At 46.8% G+C, this 27074-nt stretch overlaps 1 protein-coding gene across 1 annotated transcript in view; it reads left to right on the plus strand.

The window, feature by feature from the left end:
* SLIT1 (slit guidance ligand 1) overlaps positions 1 to 27074 on the plus strand; it is a 539732-nt gene that overhangs the window by 427247 nt on the left and 85411 nt on the right. Inside the window, exons 21-26 of the mRNA XM_077455662.1 lie at positions 541 to 673; positions 3698 to 3766; positions 9427 to 9498; positions 12483 to 12554; positions 12683 to 12754; positions 23106 to 23269. Of these exons, the coding sequence (XP_077311788.1) occupies positions 541 to 673; positions 3698 to 3766; positions 9427 to 9498; positions 12483 to 12554; positions 12683 to 12754; positions 23106 to 23269 (582 nt within the window). The remainder of the gene's footprint in view (positions 1 to 540; positions 674 to 3697; positions 3767 to 9426; positions 9499 to 12482; positions 12555 to 12682; positions 12755 to 23105; positions 23270 to 27074) is intronic.

Genomic DNA, 27074 nt, shown 5'->3' on the forward strand with positions numbered 1-27074 from the left:
CTTCCCACCAGTCTGGGGAGGAGATGGGGGGGCCCTGTAGACTGCAATCTGTGACCGCTCTGTGCTAACTCTTCTACACAGCTAGGAGGGAAAGAGCACAGCCTGCACCTCCTCCCGACTCTTTCTCCTCTTTGCTGCCTTCTGTAGTCCTGTTGGCAACCCAGAAGGCTGTTCGCTCTGTCATTAGCAACCAATGATGTCATTATATGGTGGGATGCAGGCGGGCCGCCCTCAAAGCTTTCTTGGCCGCCGACAGAAGTACAGACAGCAACAGAGAAGAGAAGAGAGCCAGGAGGAGGTGCAGGCTGTGCTCTCTCTCGCTCCTGTGTGTAAGCAAATAACATCTAGCGTGTTTATTGTCCCTTGGCTGTGGCACCCCAGAGGGCTTTGTGCAAGAAACGCCGGTGTACAGTACATAGAGGGAGGAGAGGGACAGCAATAAAAACTTCACAAAGTTTCTAGGAATTCCTTACTTAACCCAGATCTAAAAGCAAAGACACCCTTTAATGTTTCTATATAATGCTGTCTTTTATTTGACAGGTCAAGAGGAGCTGAGTTGTGCTCCGCAGCCTCTGTGTCCCCAAGAATGCACCTGCCTGGACACCGTCGTCCGCTGCAGCAACAAACACCTCTTGTCCCTGCCAAAGGGCATCCCGAAGAACGTCACTGAACTGTAAGTACCATTCCAGCAGTCCTATAAAGTGGACCTGTGCCAATGGAAATATGTAGGTTGCCGTTGGTGAATTTTCCTTCTGCAAATGCTAGTTACCTGGTTGTCATGCTAATTCAGCCAATAGTTTTTGAGTTCCTCCCCATACGAAGAATGCGGATCAGGAGTTACTTAAAGCTGAGCTACAGGTAAAAAAAAGAATAACTCTTACAGTGGTCCAACCTCCGACCACAGGTTACCTGATTGTTTTGCATAAGGGATGATGAATAAGGTATATACATTTTTCTGCCGGAAAGTCCGGTAGTGTGTACGCGGCATTAGAGCAGAGACTGAGAGCCAGGACTCATCCAATGCGCTTCAGGAAGAATAGTCAAACGTTCCCATAGACACACTCCTAAACCTTGTGGACGGCCTTCCCAGAAGAGTTGAAGCTGTTATATCTGCAAAGGGTGGGCCAACTCAATATTGAACCCCACGGACTAAGACTGGGATGCCATTAAAGTTCATGTGCGTGTAAGGGCAGGCGTCCCAATACTTTTGGTAATATAGTGTACTTACCTTATTCCCAGCTCCTGCAGCAGTGTGATCCAGGGGCAGGGGGACAGAGAGCCGGAAAATTGTATGTATAAGGCAGGAGTATGATCCAATGGTAGGGGGGTAAGGGGATCAAGGGTAGGGGGGCAGAGAGGAGAACGGGAACATTGTGTGTAAAAGGCAGCAGTATGATCAGGGTGAGGGGGGCAGAGAGCCGGAACATTGTGTGTATAAGGCACCAGTGTTATCAGTGGGGAGGGGGGAAGAGAGGAGAGTGGGAGCATTGTGTGTACCAGTATAAGGCAGCAGTGTGATCCAGGGTGAGGGGGGCAGAGAGCCGGAACATTGAGTGTATAAGGCAGCAGTGTGAGCGGGGGGAGGGGCAAAGAGGAGAGCGGGAGCATTGTGTGTATAAGCAGCAGTGTGATGCAGGGTGAGGGGGGCAGAGAGGCGGAACATTGTGTGTTTAAGGCAGCAGCGTGATCAGGGTGAGGGGGCAGAGAGCCAGAACATTGTGTGTATAAGGCAGCAGTGTGATCCAGGGTGAGGGGGCAGAGACCTGGAACATTGTGTGTATAAGGCAGCAGTGTGATCCAGGGTGAGGGGGCAGAGAGCTGGAACATTGTGTGTATAAGGCAGCAGTATGATGGGGGGGGGGGCAGAGAGGAGAGCGGAAGCATTGTGGGTATAAGGCAGCAGTGTGATCAGGGTGAGAGGGGCAGAGAGCCATAACATTGTGTGTATAAGGCAGCAGTGTGATCAGGGGGGAGGGAGCAGAGACTAGAGCGGGAGAATTGTGTGTATAAGGCAGCAGTGTGATCCAGGCTGAGGGGGGCAGAGAGGAGAGCGGGAACATTGTGTGTATAAGGCACCAGTGTGATCCAGGGTGAGGGGGCAGAGAGCTGGAACATTGTGTGTATAAGGCAGCAGTATGATGGGGGGGGGGCAGAGAGGAGAGCGGGAGCATTGTGGGTATAAGGCAGCATTGTGATCAGGGTGAGGGGGGCAGAGAGCCAGAACATTGTGTGTATAAGGCAGCAGTGTGATCAGGGGGGAGGGAGCAGAGAGGAGAGCGGGAGAATTGTGTGTATAAGGCAGCAGTGTGATCCAGGGTGAGGGGGGCAGAGAGGAGAGCGGGAACATTGTGTGTATAAGGCAGCAGTGTGATCCAGGGTGAGGGGACAGAGAACTGGAACATTGTGTGTATAAGGCAGCAGTATGATGGGGGGGGGGGGGGGGCAGAGAGGAGAGCGGAAGCATTGTGGGTATAAGGCAGCAGTGTGATCAGGGTGAGAGGGGCAGAGAGCCATAACATTGTGTGTATAAGGCAGCAGTGTGATCAGGGGGGAGGGAGCAGAGACTAGAGCGGGAGAATTGTGTGTATAAGGCAGCAGTGTGATCCAGGGTGAGGGGGGCAGAGAGGAGAGCGGGAACATTGTGTGTATAAGGCACCAGTGTGATCCAGGGTGAGGGGGCAGAGAGGAGAGCGGAATCATTGTATGTATAAAGCAGCAGTGTGATCCAGGGTGAGGGGGCAGAGAGCTGGAACATTGTGTGTATAAGGCAGCAGTATGATGGGGGGGGGGGGGGGCAGAGAGGAGAGCGGGAGCATTGTGGGTATAAGGCAGCATTGTGATCAGGGTGAGGGGGGCAGAGAGCCAGAACATTGTGTGTATAAGGCAGCAGTGTGATCAGGGGGGAGGGAGCAGAGAGGAGAGCGGGAGAATTGTGTGTATAAGGCAGCAGTGTGATCCAGGCTGAGGGGGGCAGAGAGGAGAGCGGGAGCATTGTGTGTATAAGGCACCAGTATAATCCAGGCTGAGGGGGCAGAGAGGAGAGATGGAACATTGCGTGTATAAGGCAGCTGTGTGATCCAGGGTGAGGGGGGCAGAGAGGAGAGCGGGAACATTGTGTGTATAAGGCACCAGTATAATCCAGGCTGAGGGGGGCAGAGAGGAGAGATGGAACATTGCGTGTATAAGGCAGCTGTGTGATCCAGGGTGAGGGGGGCAAAGAGCCGGAACATTGTGTGTATAAGGCATGTAAAATTCATATTAGTGGTACACAGGATTCAAAATTGTGTGTTTAGTGGTCTGTGAAAAGTTGGCAACCGCTGGTGTACAGTAGGACGTGCACAGACCAGCATAGTGGAAAATAAGTCTCTTTATTCCTATTTTTCTTTCTGTAAAAGGAAACAGCCCTTCCACAATATCCATAGATCTTCAAATTCAAGGAAAGAAGAAACAAAATTCATCTATGTCAGTTCTTATATAACCAAAAATCTCTGTGCAGACCAGACGTGGCAGTTGAAGACACGAAGAGCGATGTTATCAGAAGCACATGGGGGGGACTTAGGTGCCTTACATACTCCTGTGCTATGTTTACAATGAATTGAATCCATATTTCTTATCATAGTTATGTGCAATAATATAATGTGTAGCCTCCCTCTGCTAATTAAATACAAAATAATAATGATTTTTCTTTCTATTGCAGATACTTGGACGGTAATCAGTTCTCAATGGTGCCCGCGCAATTATCAACATTCAAATTTTTACAACTGGTGTAAGTATATGGCTTCACAACAGTCAGGAAATAATGTAGGCTGGCTGGGTGAGGTCATTGATGAGTGCCAGTGGTAATTTTTTGGGGGGCCGGTCGGTAGCACTTACCCCATCACTTCACCGGTGGGTTCCCCTGCTCGGCAGCGGCCTCCCGTTCTCCTGCTCTCCACGGGTCATCACGGCGGCGGTAGCTTCCGTTTTCTCACTCCTCCTCGGCGGCCAATCAGGAGTCTTCTCTTTTCGGCCAAATGGAAAACAGGTCTCACACCAGCTTCTGATTGGCCGGATTGAGGATCAGTATTTCAACAGAGAATATTAATTCGCTGTTGTAACACACGGGTGGACTTGTAGCACAGAGCCCATCCTATTTTTCAGCCTACTAGAGTCAGTGGCTCTAATCGGGTGCTTCAAAAAAACACCCCGGGTGCCGGTGAGTGGCTCTAATCAGGTGCTTCAAAAAAAACACCCCCGGGTGCCCGGTGAGTGGCTCTAATCCGGTGATTCAAAAAAACACCCCTGGGTGCCCGGTGTCCTGAAAGGGGGCGGACGCATGAATAGGGGGTGGCCGTGGCGACCATGGATAGATTCATGCATTGCATGAATCTATCTATTATACAAATAGGGGGCGGTGTGAATAGAGGGGGGCGGCGCTGGGGTGCTCCTAATGGACGGGCCGCCACTGATGAGTGCTGAACCCCTTTGTCTGCTTACTCTTCAAACACTGTCAGTCCTGACCACTTGAAGACCGGGCATTTTCAGGCGCTTTTTCTTTCCATGCGTTTTTTTTGCTAAGAAAATTAGTTAAACCCCTCCCAAACATTATATTTTTTTTTTTTAAAGCAGAGGTCCTAGAGAATAAATTGGCAGGTTTTGCAATTTTTTTTATGTCACACGGTAATTGCTCAGCTGTTTTTCAAACACAATTTCTGGGAAAAAACACACTTAAAAAAAAGACAAACAGTTTTATTGTAAAATATGAAAGATGATGTCACGCCGAGTAAATAGATACCAAACGTCACGTTTTAAAATTTACCACCCAACCCCCAACCCGACCACCCATGCCAGCAGTTGCACCTGGCTGACCAGGCTTGCCTACAGATCTGGGGCAGTGTTTCCTTCACTCTGCACCAGGAGCCAATGGGAACACCCAGTACTTCCAGGTATGGTGGATCTTTTGACTCTTGCCATGTGGCAGTGCTGGGCCAATCCGGGTTGTCAATGAGGGGAGGCTTGGTGACCATCTGGGTCCTCGATCTCATTTGATGGATTACCGGGGGGGGGGGTTCACATCGTTTAACAAGTTGCCACCGTTAACCACAGCTTGGTCAACCAGGACTTCAAAGCTGTTATATTTATCTGTGGAGGTTCTCAATGAAATAAACCTACTTGGGCAAGACCCAGATTCACTTGAAAGTGTTTCCTCTCTATATAGCGCTCATAGAAAAGGCAAAGCAAAACCAGATGAAATGTAACCCATGTGTTTAGAATCTCCACCATGTGCACCACGGTCATTATTCATTTAATAACATCGCCCGTGAACGCTTTGACTACCAGATCCTATCTATGGTTTATGGTCTCATTACACGTGTGTCTGGATTCTTTTATTTGTGATTCTCCAGTGATAAGACATTGTAAAGCTGAATATATTGTTTTATTATTCTGACCTACCTCCCTCTCGCTCGCCGCAATCCCGACCCTTTGTCTCCCTTTGTTATCACTGAAAAAGAATCTCTCGCCTCCTCCACCCCGGGCGTTGTCATTAGATATCCCATCTAGTCTTCTTATAACCTCGAGATATCCCATCTAGTCTTCTTATAACCTCGTATTCATTTTATTTTCATGTAACTATTTTCATCATTTTGTGTGTTGTGTAGCTACATTTTTCTTGCTTGTTACGCACACTACCGGACACTTTTTTTTTTTTTTAGCTTTTTTCTGTAAATGAAGAACTCTTTCAGAAATAGAAGTGTTATTAGTTGATTTTTTTTTATCATATAACAAAAAGGAAAATGTGTGTGATCACCCTTTGCCTTTCAAACCACCATCAATTCTTGATTCCTGCCGCCTTCCGTGGCTTTCTTGGGCTCTTCTGTCCCACCAGGAGACCCAAACAACCAGCTGGCTCTTTCACCGGCTGATCATAGAGGCGGGCACCTGTCTAGATCATCAGGCATCTAATCTCACCTGGAGCAGCGAGTTTTAATTGGTGGACGTTGATCATAGAGACAAATAGAGACTACAATGGCTCTGATCACCTCTGTGATATAGGGAACCAGAATTGATAAGCAGTGGCAGTGGCGGCTGGTGTTTTTTTTTTTTGGGGGGGGGGGGGGGGGGGCGCGACAAGAAACCACCAACCCACCCACCCCCCTCACGACACCTACTAACCCCCCCCCCCCCCCCACCGCTGTTTGCCGGTTTCGTCTGGCACTTACCTGGCAGGCAACGTGGCCTGATTCCTCTCCTCCATGGCAGCCTCCAGCTGCTCCCCTACTCCTCCTAGGAATCCAATAGGCTCCAGATCCTCCTCACGGACCACTTTGATGATCTACATAGACCCTGAACTTCTCATCGTGGATACTGGTGTGTGGATATACTCAAAACCCACACAAAAAATCGATATACTTTGGCTATATAAACACGATCAATTTTTTATACTAACATTCTGTGATCATACTACAATATTTTTGGGATCCCCAGCGAGCGCCATATTACCCTCCTCTGCTATCCAATAGGCTCGCCTGTCCTTTCAAGTAATCGGGTGACCAGTGTCCAAACCCCGCTTCCCGATTGGCTGGAATAAGGAACAGCGTATATTGATTTGATGTTGTAACACACCTGGGTGGCTCGGAGCTCACTCTCTGCGATCCGAGCCCACCCTATATTGAAGCCTATTAGAGCCTCTGGCTCTAATCGGTGCTTCAAAAAAAAAAAACAGCCTCTCCGCATTGGAATCCATGAAAGAGGCCGGACACGTGGATAGGGGCGGTGGCCATGGACGGGGTGGGGGCAGTGGTGATGAGCATGCACCACTTCCGGTTTCCCTGGATGTGAAAAGCGACCTTTTTTTTAGCCAACACACCGATCTTGGCTTGATCAGATGCTTTTAAAGCGGAGCTCCACCCAAAAGGGGAAGCTTCACTTGTTTGCTTCCTCCGCAGCCACATTTGGCACTTTTCTGGGGGGAGGCGCAGCAAAGTCAATCCTTTCCCCACCACCAGGCAATTCCCAAAGCACAGCGTGTTTCGCTCATGAGCAGTAGGGAACCGGCTGTGAAGCTGCAAGGCTTCACTGCCGATTTTCCTTACCCGAAATGGCGGCAACACCCGAGAGCCAATTGAAAAATCAGCTGGGGTGCCGACATCGCGGGATCCCTGGACAAGTGAGTGTCCTAATATTAAAAGTCAGCAGCTGACTTTAAATTTATTGGTGGGGGGGGACCAGTTGCTGGGACTTCTTTAACACTTCAGCTGTCAACAGGGGAATCCCGCTGACAGCTGAATGAGTCATCAGTTGTTAAAGGAGTTGTAAAGTCTCGTGATTGGCCATTGGCTCCTGCTGCTGTCAATCAAATCCAGCGACACGGGAGTCGGAGGGGTGGGGCCGGGGTCCTGCTGTCTGTGTCAATGGAGGCAGCTGCAGAACTTGGGAGCGCGCCCGCACGAGGGCCCCAATGGAATGCGGCTGTCAATGGCATGAGCGAAACATGGTGTCCTCGTGTTCGGCCAGCGGTCCACTACAAGAAAAAAGTGATCTCCATGGACGATTTTCTTTAAATCATTTTTTTTAAATGACAATTTTTTTTTTCTTTATTGCATTTTAGTGTAAATATGAGATGTGAGGTCTTTTTGACCCCCCAGATCTCACATTTAAGAGGTCCTGTCATGCTTTTTTTTTTTACATTCCTTGTAATAGGAATAAAAGTGACGCATTTTTTTTTAAAAACAGTGTAAATTTTTTTTTATAAATGGTAAAATAAATACGATTTTTTTTTTTAAACACGCCCCGCTGAGCTCACACGCAGAAGCGAACGCATACGCGAGTAGCGCCCGCATATGAAAATGGTGTTCAACCCACACATGTGAGGTATTGCCGCGATCGGTAGAGCGAGAGCAATAATTCTAGCCCTAGACCTCCTCTGTAACTCAAAACATGCAACCTGCAGAATTTTTTAAACATCACCTATGGAGATTTTTAAGGGTAAAAGTTTGTCGCCATTCCACGAGCGGGTGCAATTTTGAAGCGTCACATGTTGGGTATCAATTTACTATTATCTAAAAAAATTGGGCTAACTTTACTTTGAATTATTTTTTAATTCAAAAATAGTGTATTTTTTCCAACAAAAAAAAAGTGCGCTTGTAAGACCGCTGCGCAAATACGGTGTGACAGAAAGTATTGCAATCAATGCCATTTTATTCTCTAGGGTGTTCGGAAAAAAAATGCATAATGTTTGGGGGTTCTAAGTAATTTTTTTAGCAAAAAAAATGATTTTAACTTATAAACAACAAATCTCAGAAAGAGGCTCGGTCCTTAAGTAATAATAATAATAATAATAATAATAATAATAATAAATAGTTCATAATAATATTAATTAACTATTATTAATTATTAATTAATTATATTAATTATTATTATTAATTATAATTAATCATATTAAATATAAATTAATTTTAATAATTAATTATATTAATAATTAATAGTGTAAAAATCTAAAATAAATGTAAAGGGTTTCTAAGGGTCACATTGCCACCAAGTGCCTATTTAATTGACTAATAACGAAAAAAAATAAAAAAAAATAAAAAAACCTTATATAATATCGCCCTAAAATTTATTGTGAACTTAATAGTGTACCAATCAAGAAAAAATGTAAAAGGCCTCCAAGCCTTGTGACTATCATTCCAAAAAAAAAAAGTGCCGGAAAATGCCTGGAACCGAAGTGGTAGCAAACATAGAAAACATAAGAAACGTCGCTGGGGGGTCTCCATCACTGAGCCCCCCCTTACACTTGAGTGTGACCACAGTCAGATGATTTTAGAGGCGTTTTTCGCATGCAGTAGAGCCCGAGTCACGCATTTTTGTCCGTGTAGAGCCAGGGGTCTCAAACTGGCGGCCCTCCAGCTGTTGCGGAACTACATGTCCCATGAGGCATTGCAAGGCTGACAGTTATGAGCATGACTCCCACAGGCTGAGGCATGATGGGACTTGTAGTTCTGCAACAGCTGGAGGGCCACCAGCTTGAGACCCCTTGGTGTAGACTTTCAAATGAAGATATGGGTAAATACACATTTTTAAGGTGCTCCCTTTAAAGTCTATGGGGCCAAAAATCACGCGGTTCTGCCCCAAAAGAAGCTCATGGACCTTTTTTGAGCTTCACATGACAGCTGGCAGGCAACCCAACGCTCAGGTGTGATTCGGCCCCTTGAGAATAATGGGATTCCTCATCTTGAGTGTTGTCAGTCTTCGGCGATCAGTCAGGTGTGAATGGCGGCTGATGGAGGACGTGATCCTCAGATAAGCCTGGAGGGGTTGTGTGTCCTCTGGAGGCCGAGCTCCGCATCTCGTTACTCTCGCACTGATATTCTCTAACATTGTATCTCATGTAATGCGGGTGAGGAAGGAAGGAGAATGTTACTAATTGTGCTGATCTCTCGGATTTTACAGAGACCTGAGCAACAACAAGATCAGCTCCCTCTGCAATTCGTCCTTCACCAACATGAGCCAACTCACCACATTGTAAGTTCATTTATTTCTTTTATTTTTATTTATTTCAGGTACTTATATAGCGCCGTCAATTTATGCAGCGCTTTACATATTTATTATACCAGGGCTCAAAATTTCAAATCCTGCTCTATTAGCCAGGCCTCAAGGGTTACTCGCCACCAGTTGCCCCACCCAACGCCTACCCTGCCCCGCCCCTAAACATGCCCTAATAAATTATCTCATGAAATTACCCTTAAATGTTTTATGCAGAATGAAACAACTTTATCCATGCTCATCAGTGCAGCCTCGCCCGTGTCCACCAATGCAGTCTCACCCATGTCCACCAATGCAGTCTCACCCATGTCCAGCAATGCAGTCTCACCCGTGTCCGGCAATGCAGTGTCACCCGTGTCCGGCAATGCAGTCTCACCCGTGTCCGGCAATGCAGTCTCACCCATGTCCGGCAATGCAGTGTCACCCGTGCCCGGCAATGCAGTCTCACCCGTGTCCGGCAATGCAGTCTCACCCATGTCCGGCAATGCAGTGTCACCCGTGCCCGGCAATGCAGTCTCACCCGTGTCCGGCAATGCAGTGTCACCCGTGTCCGGCAATGCAGTCTCACCCGTGTCCGGCAATGCAGTCTCACCCATGTCCGGCAATGCAGTGTCACCCGTGTCCGGCAATGCAGTCTCACCCGTGTCCGGCAATGCAGTGTCACCCGTGTCCGGCAATGCAGTGTCACCCGTGTCCGCCAATGCAGTCTCCCCCTTGTCCACCAGTGCAGTGTCCGCCAATGCAGTGTCCGCCAATGCAGTGTCCGCCAATGCAGTGTCACCCTTGTCCACCAATGCAACATCACCAGTGTCCACCAATGCAGCATCACCCTTGTCCACCAATGCAGCATCACCCATGTCCACCAATGCAGCCTCACCCATGTCCACCAATGCAGCCTCACCCATGTCCACCAATGCAACCTCACCCATGTCCACCAATGCAGCCTCACCCGTGTCCACCAATGCAGCCTCACCCGTGTCCACCAATGCAGCCTCACCCATGTCCACCAATGCAGCCTCACCCGTGTCCACCAATGCAGCCTCACCCATGTCCACCAATGCAGTCTCACCCATGTCCAGCAATGCAGTCTCACCCGTGTCCGGCAATGCAGTGTCACCCGTGTCCGGCAATGCAGTGTCACCCGTGTCCGGCAATGCAGTGTCACCCGTGTCCGGCAATGCAGTCTCACCCGTGTCCGGAAATGCAGTGTCACCCGTGTCCGGCAATGCAGTGTCACCCGTGTCCGGCAATGCAGTGTCACCCGTGTCCGGCAATGCAGTGTCACCCGTGTCCGCCAATGCAGTCTCACCCTTGTCCACCAGTGCAGTCTCACCCGTGTCCGCCAATGCAGCGTCACCCTTGTCCACCAATGCAACATCACCAGTGTCCACCAATGCAGCATCACCCTTGTCCACCAATGCAGCCTCACCCATGTCCACCAATGCAGCCTCACCCATGTCCACCAATGCAGCCTCACCCGTGTCCACCAATGCAGCCTCACCCGTGTCCACCAATGCAGCCTCACCCGTGTCCACCAATGCAGCCTCACCCATGTCCACCAATGCAGCCTCACCCGTGTCCACCAATGCAGCCTCACCCATGTCCACCAATGCAGCCTCACCCGTGTCCACCAATGCAGCCTCACCCGTGTCCACCAATGCAGCCGCCTCGCCCCTGTGTCCACCAATGCAGCCTCGCCCCTGTGTCCACTAATGCAGTCTTGCCCATGTCCACCAATGCAGTCTCACCCTTGTCCACCAATGCACACAGAGCAGATGATTGGAGCTTTGTCACATGGTGCATTATCCTGCTGGAAGGAGCCATCAGAAGATGGGGACACTGTAGTCATAAAGGAATGGACATGGTCAGCAACAATACTCAGGTAGGACGTGGTGATTAAACCATGATCAATTGGTACTAAGGGGCCCAAAGTGTGCCAAGAAAATACCCCCCACACACCATTACACCCCCATCACCAGCCTGAACCGGCGATACAAGGCAGGATGGATCCAATGCACCAAATTCTGACCCCACCATCTGAATGTCGCAGCTGAAATCCGACCCATCAGACCAGGCAATCTTCTATTGTCCAATTTTGTTGATCCTGTGCCAATTGTAGCCTCAGTTTCCTATTCTTAGCTGACAGGAGTGGCACCCGGTGTGGTCTTCTTCTGCTGTAGCCCATCTGCTTCAAAGTTCGATGTGTTGTGCATTCAGAGATGGTATTCTGCATACTTTGGATGTAACGAGTGGTTATTTGAGTATTTTCCTCCTTCACACAACTGCCGCTCACTGGATATTTTCTCTTTTTCCCACCATTCTTCTGTAAACCCAGAGAGATGGTTGTGTGTAAAAATCCCAGAAATACTCAGACCAGGCCCGTCTGCCACCAACAACCCATGCCACATTCAAAGTCACTTAAATCCCCTTTCTTCCCCCGATTCTGATACTCGGTTTGAACTTCAGCAAGTCGCCTTCACCACGTCTCGACGCGTAAATGCATTGAGTTGCTGCCATGCGATTGGCTGGCTAGCAATTTGTGTTACCGAGCAACTGAACAGGTGTACCTAATAAAGCGGGCGGTGAGCGTATTTCCCATTTTAACTGCATTATGGCCAGTAGATGGCGCTGATGATCACAGGAAACGTATACTTGTCTGCTGTGGTCTTCAGCGCCAACTAGTGGCCGTATATATTCTAGTCTTTTCCCAAACCCTTCTATGTTCAATTAATGAAAAAACATTATTTTTTCTTCCCTCTCACGTAAGGAATGGAAGCACATGCAGTGTCACAGCTCTGTGATTTTTTATTATTTTTATTATTATAAACACACCCAAAGTCCGCAACGTGAATGAGTTTTGCTTCTAGATTTCTAAAAGAGAATGCGTTGTTTGGTTGAGCTCGGTAGGAGAAGTCAGCGGGCTGCGGAAAGTTATTATCTGCTGTTTGCTTTTATCCCTCCAGGATCCTGAGTTACAATTCTCTGCGCTGTATTCCTCCTCTGGCGTTTGAGGGACTGCGATCCCTGCGGCTTCTGTAAGTAGTAGGACATTGTGCGTTTTTGTTGTGTTGGGGGTGCCCCTCCTGAGTCCGTGTCGGGCGCTCTCGCCCCCCCCCCCCCCTCGTGCCACCATTGAAATGCTAATACCGATTCTCTTCTCCAGGTCCGTCCACGGGAACGACATCTCCAGCCTGCCAGAAGGGATCTTCTCTGATGTCACCTCTCTGTCTCACCTGTGAGTTGATCTGCAAGGAACGGAGCCGTCTTATTATCTTCAATGTTGGATATATTCTATAACTAGAACCAAGGGGGGAGGGGGGCTCTATCGATGGGGGGAAGACAGTTGGCGTTAGCGGTTGGAATTTAGTCAAGTTTACTTTAGACCTATCTCGCCAAATTACATGGATATTGGAATGGGATGCCTAGGGCTGCCCCAAGCATAACCCCCCCCCCCCCCCCCCCACCACCGGTATAATGAAAGAAATAGGACTAACTCGGTACCCAAGGATTAGGCCAAAATTATAATAAAATAGCAATTTATTAAGAAGATAACATGATTAAAACTGGTTTATACAAAAAAAACAGTATACAGTTGAAGATAACAACCGTGCATAGTTCATACATGGGCGGCACAGTGGTGTAGTGGTTAGCACTCTCGCCTAGCAGTAAAAAGGGTCGCTGGTTTGAAACCCAACCACAACACTACCTGCCTGGAGTTTGCATGTTCCCCCTGTGCCTGTGTGGGTTTCCTCTGGGTACATAGCTGAGGTTTCCTCCCAGACTCCAAAGACATGCAGGTAGGTTAATTGGCTTCTGTCCAAAATGTGGCCCTAGTTTATGAATGGGGACCTTGGATTGTGGGCTCCTTGAGGGTAGGGTGCAATGTACAGGGATAGGGACAATTGTAGACACTCACTCAGGTTGAACTGGATGGACCGGTGTCTTTATTCAACCTTACTAACTATGTAACTATAACTATACAGAAGGGTTGCTACCCCTGGGGGGGGGGGGGTGGTGGAGTGGCAAACAATACCAGAGGCAATCAATGGGGCTTTGACTCGGCTGTGATCAATTCCTTTTGGAACTTCATGGATTCATGAAGAATCGTTCTTGCCAAACCAATCTACTAACCTTCTATGAGGAGGTGAGTTGCCATCTAGATAAAGGAAGGCCCGTAGACGTGGTGCATCTGGAGTTTGCAAAAGCATTCGACACAGTTCCCCATAAATGTTTACTGTACAAAATAAGGTCCGTTGGCATGGACCATAGGGGTGAGTACATGAATTGAAAACTGGCTACAAGGGCGTGTTCAGAGGGTGGTGATAAATGGGGAGTACTCGGAATGGTCAGGGGTGGGTAGGGGGTCCCCCAGGGTTCTGTGTTGGGACCAATCCTATTTAATTTATTCATAAACGACCAGGAGGATGGGGTAAACAGTTCAATCTCTGTATTTGCGATACTAAGCTAAGCAGGGCAATAACTTCTCCGCAGGATGTGGAAACCTTGCAAAAAGATCTGAACAAATTAATGGGGGGGGGGGCAACTACATGGCAAATGAGGTTCAATGTAGATAAATTTAAAATAATGCATTTGGGTGGCAAAAATATGAATGCAATCTATACACATGGGGGAGAACCTCTGGGGGAATCTAGGATGGAAAAGGACCTGGGGGTCCTAGTAGATGATAGGCTCAGCAATGGCATGCAATGCCAAGCTGCTGCTAACAAAGCAAACAGAATATTGGCATTAAAAAGGGGATCAACTCCAGAGATAAAATGATAATTCTCCCGCTCTACAAGACTCTGGTCCGGCCGCACCTGGAGTATGCTGTCCAGTTCTGGGCACCAGTCCTCAGGAAGGATGGACTGGAAATGGAGCGACTACAAAGAAGGGCAACAAAGCTAATAAAGGGTCTGGAGGATATTAGTTATGAGGAAAGGTTGTGAGCGCTGGACTTATTCTCTCCGGAGAAGAGATGCTTGAGAGGGGATATGATTTCAATATACAAATACCGTACTGGTGACCCCACAATAGGGATAAAACTTTTTTGCAGAAGGGAGTTTAACAAGACTCGTGGCCACTCCTTAAAATTAGAAGAGAAGAGGTTTAACCTTAGACTGCATAGAAGGTTCTTTACTGTAAGAGCGGCAAGGATGTGGAATTCCCTTCCACAGGCGGTGGTCTCAGTGGGGGGGGGGGGGATCGATAATTTCAAGCAACTATTAAATAAGCACCAGAACGACCGCAACATACAGGGATATACAATGTAATACTCACAAATAATCACACACATAGGTTGGACTTGATGGACTTGTGTCCTTTTTCAACCTCACCTACTACAGTGCCTTGCGAAAGTATTCGGCCCCCCTTGAACTTTTCAACCTTTTGCCACATTTCAGGCTTCAAACATAAAGATATAAAAATTAAATTTTTTGTGAAGAATCACCAACAAGTGGGACACAATTGTGAAGTGGAACGAAATCTATTGGATTTTTGAAACTTTTTTAACTAATAAAAAAATGAAAAGTGGGGCGTGCAAAATTATTCGGCCCCCTTGCGTTAATACTTTGTAGAGCCACCTTTTGTTGCGATTACAGCTGCAAGTCGCTTGGGGTATGTCTCTATCAGTTTTGCACATCGAGAGACTGAAATTCTTGCCCATTCTTCCTTGCAAAACAGCTCGAGCTCAGTGAGGTTGGATGGAGAGCGTTTGTGAACAGCAGTTTTCAGCTCTTTCCACAGATTCTCGATTGGATTCAGGTCTGGACTTTGACTTGGCCATTCTAACACCTGGATACGTTTATTTGTGAACCATTCCTTTGTAGATTTTGCTGTATGTTTGGGATCATTGTCTTGTTGGAAGATAAATCTTCGTCCTAGTTTCAGGTCTTTTGCAGACTCCAACAGGTTTTCATCCAGAATGGTCCTGTATTTGGCTGCATCCATCTTCCCCTCAATTTTAACCATCTTCCCTGTCCCTGCTGAAGAAAAGCAGGCCCAAACCATGATGCTGCCACCACCATGTGTGACAGTGGGGATGGTGTGTTGAGGGTGATGAGCTGTGTTGCTTTTACGCCAAACATATCGTTTTGTATTGTGGGCAAAAAGTTGGATTTTGGTTTCATCTGACCAGAGCACCTTCTTCCACATGTTTGGTGTGTCTCCCAGGTGGCTTGTGGCAAACTTTAGACGAGACTTTTTATGGATATCTTTGAGAAATGGCTTTCTTCTTGCCACTCTTCCATAAAGGCCAGATTTGTGCAGTGTACGACTGATTGTTGTCCTATGGACAGACTCTCCCACCTCAGCTGTAGTTCTCTGCAGTTCATCCAGAGTGATCATGGGCCTCTTGGCTGCATCTCTGATCAGTCTTCTCCTTGTCTGAGCTGAAAGTTTAGAGGGACGGCCAGGTCTTGGTAGATTTGCAGTGGTCTGATACTCCTTCCATTTCAAAATGATCGCTGTGCTCCTTGGGATGTTTAAAGCTTGGGAAATCTTTTTGTATCCAAATCCGGCTTTAAACTTCTCCACAACAGTATTACGGACCTGCCTGGTGTGTTCCTTGGTCTTCATGATGCTCTCTGCGCTTTCAACAGAACCCTGAGACTATCACAGAGCAGGTGCATTTATACAGAGACTTGATTACACACAGGTGGATTCTATTTATCACCATCAGTCATTTAGGACAACATTGGATCATTCAGAGATCCTCGCTGAACTTCTGGAGTGAGTTTGCACCACTGAAAGTAAAGGGGCCGAATAATTTTGCACGCACCACTTTTCAGTTTTTTATTTGCTAAAAAAGTTTCAAAAATCCAATAGATTTCGTTCCACTTCACAATTGTGTCCCACTTGTTGGTGATTCTTCACAAAAAATTAAAATTTTAAATCTTTATGTTTGAAGCCTGAAATGTGGCAAAAGGTTGAAAAGTTCAAGGGGGCAGAATACTTTCGCAAGGCACTGTATGTAACTATGTGACGATACTACCATTTGCCCTCTGTCTCTGACCTCCCGGGTTGCTACTCTTAATACTTTGATATATTAGAAATCAACGCCTTCAAGTGTCTCCAGTGTCCGCCGTGGGGAGTCTACCTTCGGGTGCCTCTAAGGTGCTGCTCTGTGTTCTCTTGGTTTCCACTGATGATAATGATAGACTGCTCCTGAGGAAGTGGCTGAAACATGTAGAGGATTGTGTCAAGATCTACATTTTCAGCTCCCCGTATTATCCATGGGGTTCATCAACTTCTTTGAAACCTTCTGTATGAACTATGCACGGTTGTAATCTTGGGTTGGACGGTGGTGGGGCTACCTGTTTGTATGAAAAATGATCTGAGAATTGATAATGTTTTTTGTAGATTTCACCTTGGGAGTAACATTATAGAGAAGAGAGAAAGTAAAGTGTGAGCCAGTAGTAGAGGGCATGGATAAAGAGGAAGAGGAGAGACAAGGGGTAAAGAAGAGAGGGTTGGGGGGGGGGTGACAAGATATGGGGGTCCAGTTGCCAACATAGTATAAGTGACCTTTATCGTTATAAGATGCTGGCAAAGTAAATTGCTGTATGGTGAGGTGAGAGTATGAGTTGGAGTCTCTGTGTGATGTCCACCAATTATTGAATGGGACAGCAGTGGGGCTACCTGCTTGCCCAGGAACTGATTGTATGTATTCTTTAAGGTGATTTTGGGGGTCTGTTAGTCCCTCAATTTCCGCCCTGCCCCTTTATGGTTGCAGAATCGCTCATGTTCTAAGATGCCGCTAAAGCGAACTGCTGTATGCTGAGGTGAAGCTATGAGTTGCATTTGATGTGTGGCGTGTCACCAATTATTTAGTAGGATTGGCGGTGGGGCTACCTGCTTGTCCAGAACATGATTTAAGCATTTATAAAGTTTGCCAGCATGGTATTGAATATGAGTGATTTTTATGGCTGCAGAATCACTCATGTTATCAGATGGGGACAAAATGAACTGGCTGGCGAGGTGAGGGCACAAGTTGGATTCTATTGGTGGTGTCCATCAACTATTGGGTTGGGCGATGGTGCGGCTACCCACTTCTACAGAAAATGGTTTGAGGATTGATAACGTTTTTTTGCAGACTACAATCTTACCTTGAGAGTAACATTATAGAGAAGAGAGAAAGGAAAGTGTAAACCGCTAGGAGAGGGCAAAGGTAAAGAGGAGAGGGCAAAGGTAAAGAGGAAAAGGAGAGACAAGGGGTAAAGAAGAGAAGGTAGGGGGTGACAGGATATTGGGGTCCAATTGCCATCATGGTATAAGTGACCTGTATGCTTGCAGAGTCGCTCATGTTCTAAGAAGTGGGGAAAGTGTTGTTTTTTTTTACGGTGAGGTGAAAGTATGAGTTGCATTCTGTGCCAACCAATTATTGGGTAGGACTGAGGTGGGGATACCTGCTTGTCCAGAAAATTATTTACGCATTTAAAAGGTTTGCCAGCATGGCATGAGTGACTTTTATGGCTGCAGATTCACTCATGTTATCACTCGTGAACTGTGTGGCGAGGTGAGGACACTAGTTGGATTCTATTGGTAGTGTCCACCAACCATTGAGTTGGATGGCGGTGGGGCTACATGTTTGTACAGAAAATGAAATCAAGAATTTATAAAATTTGCCAGTGTTGACCAGCGTTGATTGACTTTTATGGCTGCAGAATCACTCATGTTGGCAGTTGGGGACAAAGTGAACTGTGTGGTGAGAATATGAGTTGGATTCTATGTGTGATGTCCACCATATATTGGTGGGACGGTGGTGGGGCTACCTGCTTGTCCAGAAAATGATTATATGTATTCATTAAGGAGATATCAAGGGTCTAATAGCCCCCCAATTTCTGCCCTGCCCCTTTATGGTTGCAGTATCGCTCATGTTCTAAGATGCGGGCAAAGTGAACTGCTGCATGCCGAGGTGAAGGTATGAGTTGCATTCGATGTGCGTGGCGTCCACCAATTTTTTGGTAGGACGGTGGTGGGGCTACCTGCTTTTCCAGAAAATGATTTATAAAGTTCACCAGCATGGTATGAGTGGTTTTATGGCTGCGGAATCACTCAGGTTATAAGATGGAGACAAAGTGAACCGAGTGGCGGGGGGCACAAATCAGATCCTATGAGCAGTGCCCAATTATTGGGTTGTATGGCACTGGGGCTACCTGCTTGAACGGAAAAGGTTTTGGGGATTGATAAACTTTTTGTAGACTTCAGGGATATTTCACGAGAAGGTTCAGGGTGACAAGATGTGAAGGCCCAGTTGCCAGCATGGTACGAGTGACCTTTATGATTGCAGAATAGCTCATGTTCTAAGATGAGGACAAAGTAAATCTCTGTATGGTGAGGTGAGGGCACGAGTTGGATTCTAAGTGTGGTGTCCACCAACTATTGAGGTGGATAGCGGTAGGGCTACCTGCTTGTATGGAAAACGATTTGAGGGTTCGTAAAGTTTTTTGCAGGCCCATGTTGGCCTCCAGTCATCAGCATGGTACGGGTGACCTTTATGTTTGTAGAATCGCTCATGTTCTAAGATGAGGGCAAAGTAAATCACTCTATGGTGAGGTGAGGGTACGAGTTGGATTCTAAGTGTTGTGTCCACCAACTATTGAGTTGGATAGTGGTAGGGCTACTTGTTTGTATGGAAAATGATTTGAGGATTGATAGTTTTTTTTTGCAGACGGATGTTGGGACCCAGTCACCAGCATGGTACGGGTGACCTTTATGGTTGTAGAATCGCTCATGTTCTAAGATGAGGGCAAAGTAAATCGCTGTGTGGTGAGGTGAGGGCACGAGTTGGATTCTAAGTGTGGTGTCCATCAACTATTGAGTTGGATAGCGGTAGGGCTACCTGCTTGTATGGAAAATGATTTGAAGATTGGTAAAGTTTTTTGCAGGCCAATGTTGGGGTCCAGTCACCAGCATGGTACTGGTGACCTTTATGGTTGTAGAATCGCTCATGTTCTAAGATGAGGGCAAAGTAAATCCCTCTATGGTGAGGTGAGGGTGCAAGTTGGATTCTGAGTGTGGTGTCCACCAACTATTGAGTTGGACAGTGGTAGGCCTTTACTGGTGACCTTTATGGTTGCACAATTGCTAATGTTTTAAGATAAGGACAAAGTAAATCTCTGTATGGTGAGGTGAGGGTGTTAGTTGGATTCCAAGTGTGGTGTCCACCAACTATTGAGTTGGACAGTGGTAGGCCTTTACTGGTGACCTTTATGGTTGCACAATCGCTCATGTTTTAAGATAAGGACAAAGTAAATCGCTGTATGGTGAGGTGAGGGTGTGAGTTGGATTCCAAGTGTGGTGTCCACCAACTATTGAGTTGGACAGTGGTAGGCCTTTACTGGTGACCTTTATGGTTGTAGAATCGCTCATGTTCTAAGATGAGGGCAAAGTAAATCCCTCTATGGTGGGGTGAGGGTGCAAGTTGGATTCCAAGTGTGGTGTCCACCAACTATTGAGTTGGACAGTGGTAGGCCTTTACTGGGGACCTTTATGGTTGCACAATCGCTCATGTTTTAAGATAAGGACAAAGTAAATCGCTGTATGGTGAGGTGAGGCTTACGTGTTGGATTCTATGTCCCCTGTCCACCAGTTACAGGGTAGGATGACAGTGGAGCTTGTACAGAAAATAATTTGAGGATTTATAAAGTTATTTGCAGACACCATCTGGAGATTTCGCCTAGTTCAGGCACCTTTCCGTAGTTTAAGCACTTTTTATTGGTTTCAGCCCTTAAACAGTTGATAGAACATCAGAGAACTTTTAAAGGCGTATCGCCCACTTCACACGGAGTCTACGGCTGATTCAGGATCATACGGGATTAAGTGCCTATTTGTTTCTATTATTAATGGTGGAGACCGCTGTGAAGATGGAAGTGAACGACGCCCTTTCACCTCCACCTGTTCTGTTTCGCCTTTTTCTCTGCCTTTGTAGTTTTATATTCATTGAGAATGTTTTGTGCTTTGGCTCAAGGGAGCCCAGCCAAACCGCTTCTGTCTTCTTTTATTTTATTTTTTTTACTCGATCTTTGTTTAATTTGGCGCACGAAAGTAGCTGCTTTCATGCTTAACAAAGACAATTCATCCAACGCCGCGGAGTATCTCCAGGACTTCTTTTCTTTCCAGCGTGATTTATGACGGCTGAGCATACTGTGCCTCACAGCTGTTAAACAAAAGGGGAAAATAGCGGCGAGGAAGCTTTTAGGTGTTTGCAAATGTTAACAGTGCCCTGAGCTATTCATTTCCTTCCGCATGGCTGTTCCAGAGCGCCGCCTAGTGGAGCACTTCTTGTCACAATGCAACCGTCACAGATTCATACAAATTCAGCAGCCAGTTTATGTTTCTAATACGATTTTATATCATTAGGCATTGTACAGTGCCTGGAAAAAGTATTCCTACTCCCCACATTTTGTCATGTTACAACCAAAAACATGTATTTTATTGGGATTTTACCAAACATATGTAGCAGAATAAATACAGTGCCTTGAAAAAGTATTCATACCCTTGGAAATTTCCCAGATTGTAACCAAAAACATGAATGCGTTTTATTGGGATTTTATGTGATAGACCAACACAAAGTGGCACATAATTGCGAAGTGGAAGGAAAATTATAAATGATACAAATAAATATGTAAAAAGTGTGGGGGGTACATTTGTACGGCGCCCCCCGGAGTCAATACTTTGTAGAACCCCCTTTTGCTGCAATTACAGCTGCAAGTCTTTTTGGGGATGTCTCTACCAGATTTGCACATCTAGAGAGGGACATTTCTGCCCATTCTTCTTCTCTGCAAAATATCTCAAGCTCTGTCAGATTGGATGGAGAGCGTCTGCGGACAGCAATTTTCAAGTCTTGCCACAGATTCTCAATGGGATTTAGGTCTGGACTGTGACTGGGTCATTCTAACACATGAATGTGCTTTGATGTAAACCATTCCATTGTAGCTCTGGCTGGATGTTTTGGGTCGTTGTCCTGCTGGAAGGTGAACCTCTGCCCCGGTCTCAAGTCTTTTGCAGACTCTAATGCCCCGTACATACGATCGGAATTTCGGGCCAGCAAAAGACCGATGAGAGCTTTTCATCGAAAAAAATGCGACCGTGTGTAGGCTCCATCTAAATTTAGCTGGCCGAATTCCCTCCAGCAAAAAAAAATTTAAAGCATGTTCTCAATTTTCCTGATGGAAAAACTTTCTGTCGGATATTCCGATCGCGCCTATGCAATTCCGACGCGCAAAAACTCACGCACGTTCAGATTCAGCTACGGGATGGAAGCTATTGGCTACTGGGTATTGAACTTCCTTTTTCTAGTCCCGTTGTACGTGTTGTACGCAGGGGCGGACTGACCATTCAGCCACTCGGGCACTGCTTGATGGCCCCCGGGCCACTAGGGGGCCCCATCAGGGTTGCCAGCCTCAGTAAAACCAGGTACAGTATGTAAAAAGCCTCTCCAGTACCTTCTCAGCCAATAGAAACATGCCTGTGTATACTATGTGTACATGTCTGTGTATACTGTGCGATTGTATACTGTGTGTGTCTGTTTTTGTATACTGTGTGGCCCCATAATCTCTGATTTCCTGGGGGCCCCATAATCTCCTATTGCCCGGGGGCCCCATGAGTTGTCAGTCCGCCCCTGGTTGTACGTCACCGCATTCTTGACGGTCGGAATTTGGTGTGACCGTGTGTATGCAAGACAGATTGAGTGAAATCCCGCCGAAAGTCCGATCGGATCATGTTGTTGGAAAATTTTATAGCCCAGCTCTAAAACTTTGTCGGTCGGATATTCCGACGGAAACAGTCCGATGGAGCCCACACACTGTCAGATTATCCGACAACACGGTCCGATTGGGCATTTTCCATCGGAATGTCCGACCGTGTGTACAAGGGCTTACACTTTATTTATTTTTTTACATTTAACTTTATTGCTATCACAAAGGGTTATCATGGACAGGTGAAATGTATATTTTATGGAGCCATCGGGAGGGGAGGGGTTGGGCACACTATTAGTGAAGTTCAATTGGGTGCATGTCACCTCTGGGACATATCTTAATTACTTATATGTTGCAGGGTTTATTGCACTCCTGGAGGACACACTACGGCCGTGCGAGGAGAGCAGCACACACAGTAGCTATCCCCAGCCTCTCCACTCTGCAGCCCATTCGCAGAAGCCATTGTATTTTGCAAGTTCACATAATACAAAGGCTTCTTTGAATGGGCAGATGGAAAGGAGGGGCGGGCAGAGTTTCAGCAACTCTGCTCTTGAAGGAACTGAGACCACAGTGAGCAGTGTCTGTCCGAGCTCCTCCAGCAGAGGTTATATCTTCCTGGAGCACAATAAACCTGTCAGTTGTGAATAATAGAGATACTTCAAGGAGGTGACAGGCACCTCCTTAGACTTAACTCATAGTATGCCTGCAGTTTTTTTTTTTTACAAAATGGCTAATTCCTGGAATTCACCTTTAAATAAAACCTCCTGTTCATGTGGCATATGGCCCTGTTTTTGGTGGATTAGTATAAAGCCCGTGAGTTTATGACAGATCTGTAACACATTGAACAGCTCTCTCTGACCAGTATTGTTTTGGGGATTTCTGTTTTGCTAGAGCAATCGGAGCCAACCCTCTGTACTGCGACTGCAACCTGCGCTGGCTGTCAAACTGGGTGAAGACCGGTTACAAGGAGCCTGGCATCGCCCGCTGTACGGGGCCCCCAGAGATGGACGGAAAGCTGCTTCTCACCACGCCGGCCAAGAAGTTCGAATGCACAGGTAGTGACCTTCCCAATCCGTTCCCATCTGTTTGCTTTTACTAATGAATTTCGCCTTCGGGGGGCGCAATTTGCGCATGGAAATGTATTACAATGTAGCAACTATCACCAAGGCTCGCTCACACTTATGCCGCGTACACACGGTCGGATCTTCCGAGGGGAAATGTTGGATGTGAGCTTGTTGGTGGGTAAGTCCGACCACCGTGTGTACGCGGCACAAGGCTGACCGAGGGGAGTTACCAACGTTTCCTCCATCATTATAATGGTGCAGGAAGTGGTGGAGTTTCACGTACCACATTAAAACCGGTTAACGACCGTCCCATTGTAGCTTTACTGCTACAGGGCAGCCGTTCAGTCCAGAATCGCGTATATACACTATATTGCCAAAAGTATTGGGACACCTGCCTTTACACGCACGTGAACTTTAATGGCATCCCAGTCTTATGCCGCGTACACACGATTGGACTTTTTCCCTGGACTAGGTCCGGCGGACTATCCGACGGACTTTGCAGCGGAGGTCCGCCGGACTTTCAAACGAACGGACTTGCCAACACACACGATCACTCCAAAAGTCCGACGGATTTGAACGTGATGACGTAGAATAAGGAAGTTCGTAGCCAATAGCTGTCCATAGCGTCAGTTTTAGTCTGTCGGACCGGCACACAGACGACCGGATTTATGGACCGGACTCGAGTCCGTCGGAAGGATTTGAAACATGTTTTATTTCTAGGTCCGTCTGACTTTTGGGAAGAAAAAGTCCGCTGGAGCCCACACACGATCGAATTGTCCTACTGATTCCAGTCCGACCAGACCAAGTCTGTCGAAAAGTCCGGTCGTGTGTACGCGGCATTAGTCCGTAGGGTTCCTTATTGGGTCGGCCCGCCCTTTGCAGCTATAAAAGCTTCAACTCTTCTGGGAAGGCCGTCCACAAGGTTTAGGAGATGTGTCTATGGGAATGTTTGACCATTCTTCCCGATTCTGTGAGGTCAGGCACTGATGTTGGACGAGAAGGCCTGGCTCGCAGTCTCCACTCTAATTCAACCCAAAGGCGTTCTATCGGGTCGAGGTCAGGCCAGTGAAGTTCCTCCACCCCCCAAACTCGCTCATTCATGTCTTTATGGACCTTGCTTTGTGCACTGGTGGGCAGTCATGTTGGAACAGGAAGGGGCCGTCCCCCAAACTGTTCCCACAAAGTTGGGAGGATGAAATTGTCCAAAATGTCTCAGTATGCTGACGCCTTAAGAGTTCCCTTCTCTGGAACTAAGGGGCCAAACCCAACCCCTGAAAAAACAACCCCCCACACCATAATCCCCCCTCCACCAAATGATTTGGACCAGTGCAAAAAGCAAGGTCCATAAAGACATGAATGAGCGAGTTTGGGATGGAGGAACTTGACTGGCCTGCACAGAGTCTTGACCTCAACCCAATTAAGCACCTTTGGGATGAATTAGAGCGAAGACTGTGAGCCAAGCCTTCTCATCCAACATCAGTACCTGACCTCACAAATGCTCTTCTGGAAGAATGGTCAGACATTCCCCATAGACACACTCCTAAACCTTGTGGACGGCCTTCACAGAAGAGTTGAAGCTGTTATAGCTGCAAAGGGTGGGCCAACTCAATATTGAACCCTACGGACCTATGCCCCATACACACGGTCGGAAATTCCGATGGAAAAAGTCCAATCGGATTATGTTGTCGGAAAATCCGATCGTGTGTGGACTTTTTCCGTCAGAATTTCTGACGGAAAAAGTTTGAGAGCAGGATCTAAAATTTTCCGACAACAAGACCCGATCGGACTTTTCCCGATCGTGTGTAGGGAATTCCGACGCACAAAGTGCGACGCATGCTCAGAAAAAGTTGTGAGACGAAAGCTTATTGGCTACTGGCCTCTCTACGTAGTCCCGTCGTACGTTTTGTACGTCACCTCGTTCCGAAACGATTGGATTTTCCGAGAACTCTGTGCGACCGTGTGTATGCCACACAAGTTTCGCCAAAATTTTTCCGATGGATTTTGTGGTCGGAATGCCCGACCGTGTGTACGCGGCATAAGACCGGGATGCCATTAAAGTTCATGTGCGTGTAAAGGAAGGTGTCCCAATACTTTTGGCAGTATAGTGTATACACCGTTCTGCTTCTGCTGTAATTAGTCACGGCAGAAGCCGATCAGCGGGTGCCGGCCAATGAATGATCGCCGGCATCCGCTGAACGGCGAGGAAACACGCTGGATGGAGCTCTGCATATGTAAACAATGCAGAGCTCTGTTCTGTCAGCGGGGATGTGCTGGACTTTGTTTCCCTTCACACATCCCTTAGTGAAAGCAGCACACACCATACACTGGCCATGCAAACGGTTAACCCTTTGATCTCCCTAGATGTTAACCCCTTCCCAGCCAGTGTCATTAGTACAGTGACAGTGTATGTTTTTAGCACTGATCACTGTATTCGTGTCACTGGTTCCCCAAAAAAGTGTCGGCGTCAGACTGTTAACCAAAGAAGAGCCAGGAGAGTGGTAGGGAACACCAGGTGGGATGCAGCTGCTCTCAGATTAGGTCTTTAGATCCTACATGTACATACTAAAACCAAACACAAGAGGGCGCCTCCACCTAGGTGTAGCGATTTCATCCAATCTTTTATACATTTTTAAAATAAATCGCTACACCTAGATGGAGGCGCCCTCTTATGTTTGCTTTTTTTTTTTTTTATAGTGTGAGATTGTCCGCGGCAATATCACAGTCCCGCCAAAAGGTCGTGATCGCCGCCATTACTAGTATAAAAAAATAATGAATTAATCAAAATTCCAGTATATATATCCCATAGTTTGTAGACGTGATAACTTTGGCGCAAACCAAACAGTATGCACTTATTGGGTTTTTTTTTTTACCAAACATATGTAGCAGAATAAATACAGTGCCTTGAAAAAGTATTCATACCCTTGGAAATTTTCCAAATTTTTTCATGTTACAACCAAAACCATAAATGTATTTTATTGGGATTTTATGCGATAGACCAACACAAAGTGGCACATAATTGTGAAGTGGAAGGAAAATGATAAATGGTTTTCAACATTTTTTACAAATAAATATGTGAAAAGTGTGGGGGGTACATTTGTATGGCGCCCCCCGGAGTCAATACTTTGTAGAACCGCCTTTCTCTACAATTACAGCTGCAAGTCATTTTGGGGATGTCTCTACCAGCTTTGCCCATCTAGAGAGGAACATTTCTGCCCATTCTTCTTCTTTGCAAAATATCTCAAGCTCTGTCAGATTGGATGGAGAGCGTCTGTGAACAGCAATTTTTAAGTCTGGCCACAGATTCTCAATGGGATTTAGGTCTGGACTGTGACTGGGCCATTCTAACACATGAATATGCTTTGATCTAAACCATTCCATTGTAGCTCTGGTTGGATGTTTCGGGTCGTTGTCCTGCTGGAAGGTGAACCTCCGCCCCGGTCTCAAGTCTTTTGCAGACATTAATGCCGCCTACACACGACTGGTTTTCCCATCGGTATAAACTCTGAAGCTTTTTCCGACTGAATTCCACCCAAGCTGTCTTGCATACGCACGGTCACACCAAAGTCCAACCGTCAAGAACGCGGTGACGTACAACACGTACGAGGGGACTAGAAAAAATGAAGTTCAATAGCCAGTAGCCAATAGCTGCCGTCTCGTACTTGCTTCAGGCCATGCGTTGTGTTTGGTCTGTCGGAACAGCATACAGACGAGTGGATTTCCCGATAGGAATCGGTTCCGTTGGGAATATTTAGAACACGTTCTCTTTCTAGGTCCGTCAGAATTTTCGACGTAAAAA

Source organism: Lithobates pipiens, unplaced genomic scaffold (genome assembly GCF_037356315.1).
Source record: "Lithobates pipiens isolate NorthernLeopardFrog02 unplaced genomic scaffold, aLitPip1_a1.2 Scaffold_25, whole genome shotgun sequence".
NCBI lineage: Eukaryota > Metazoa > Chordata > Amphibia > Anura > Ranidae > Lithobates > Lithobates pipiens.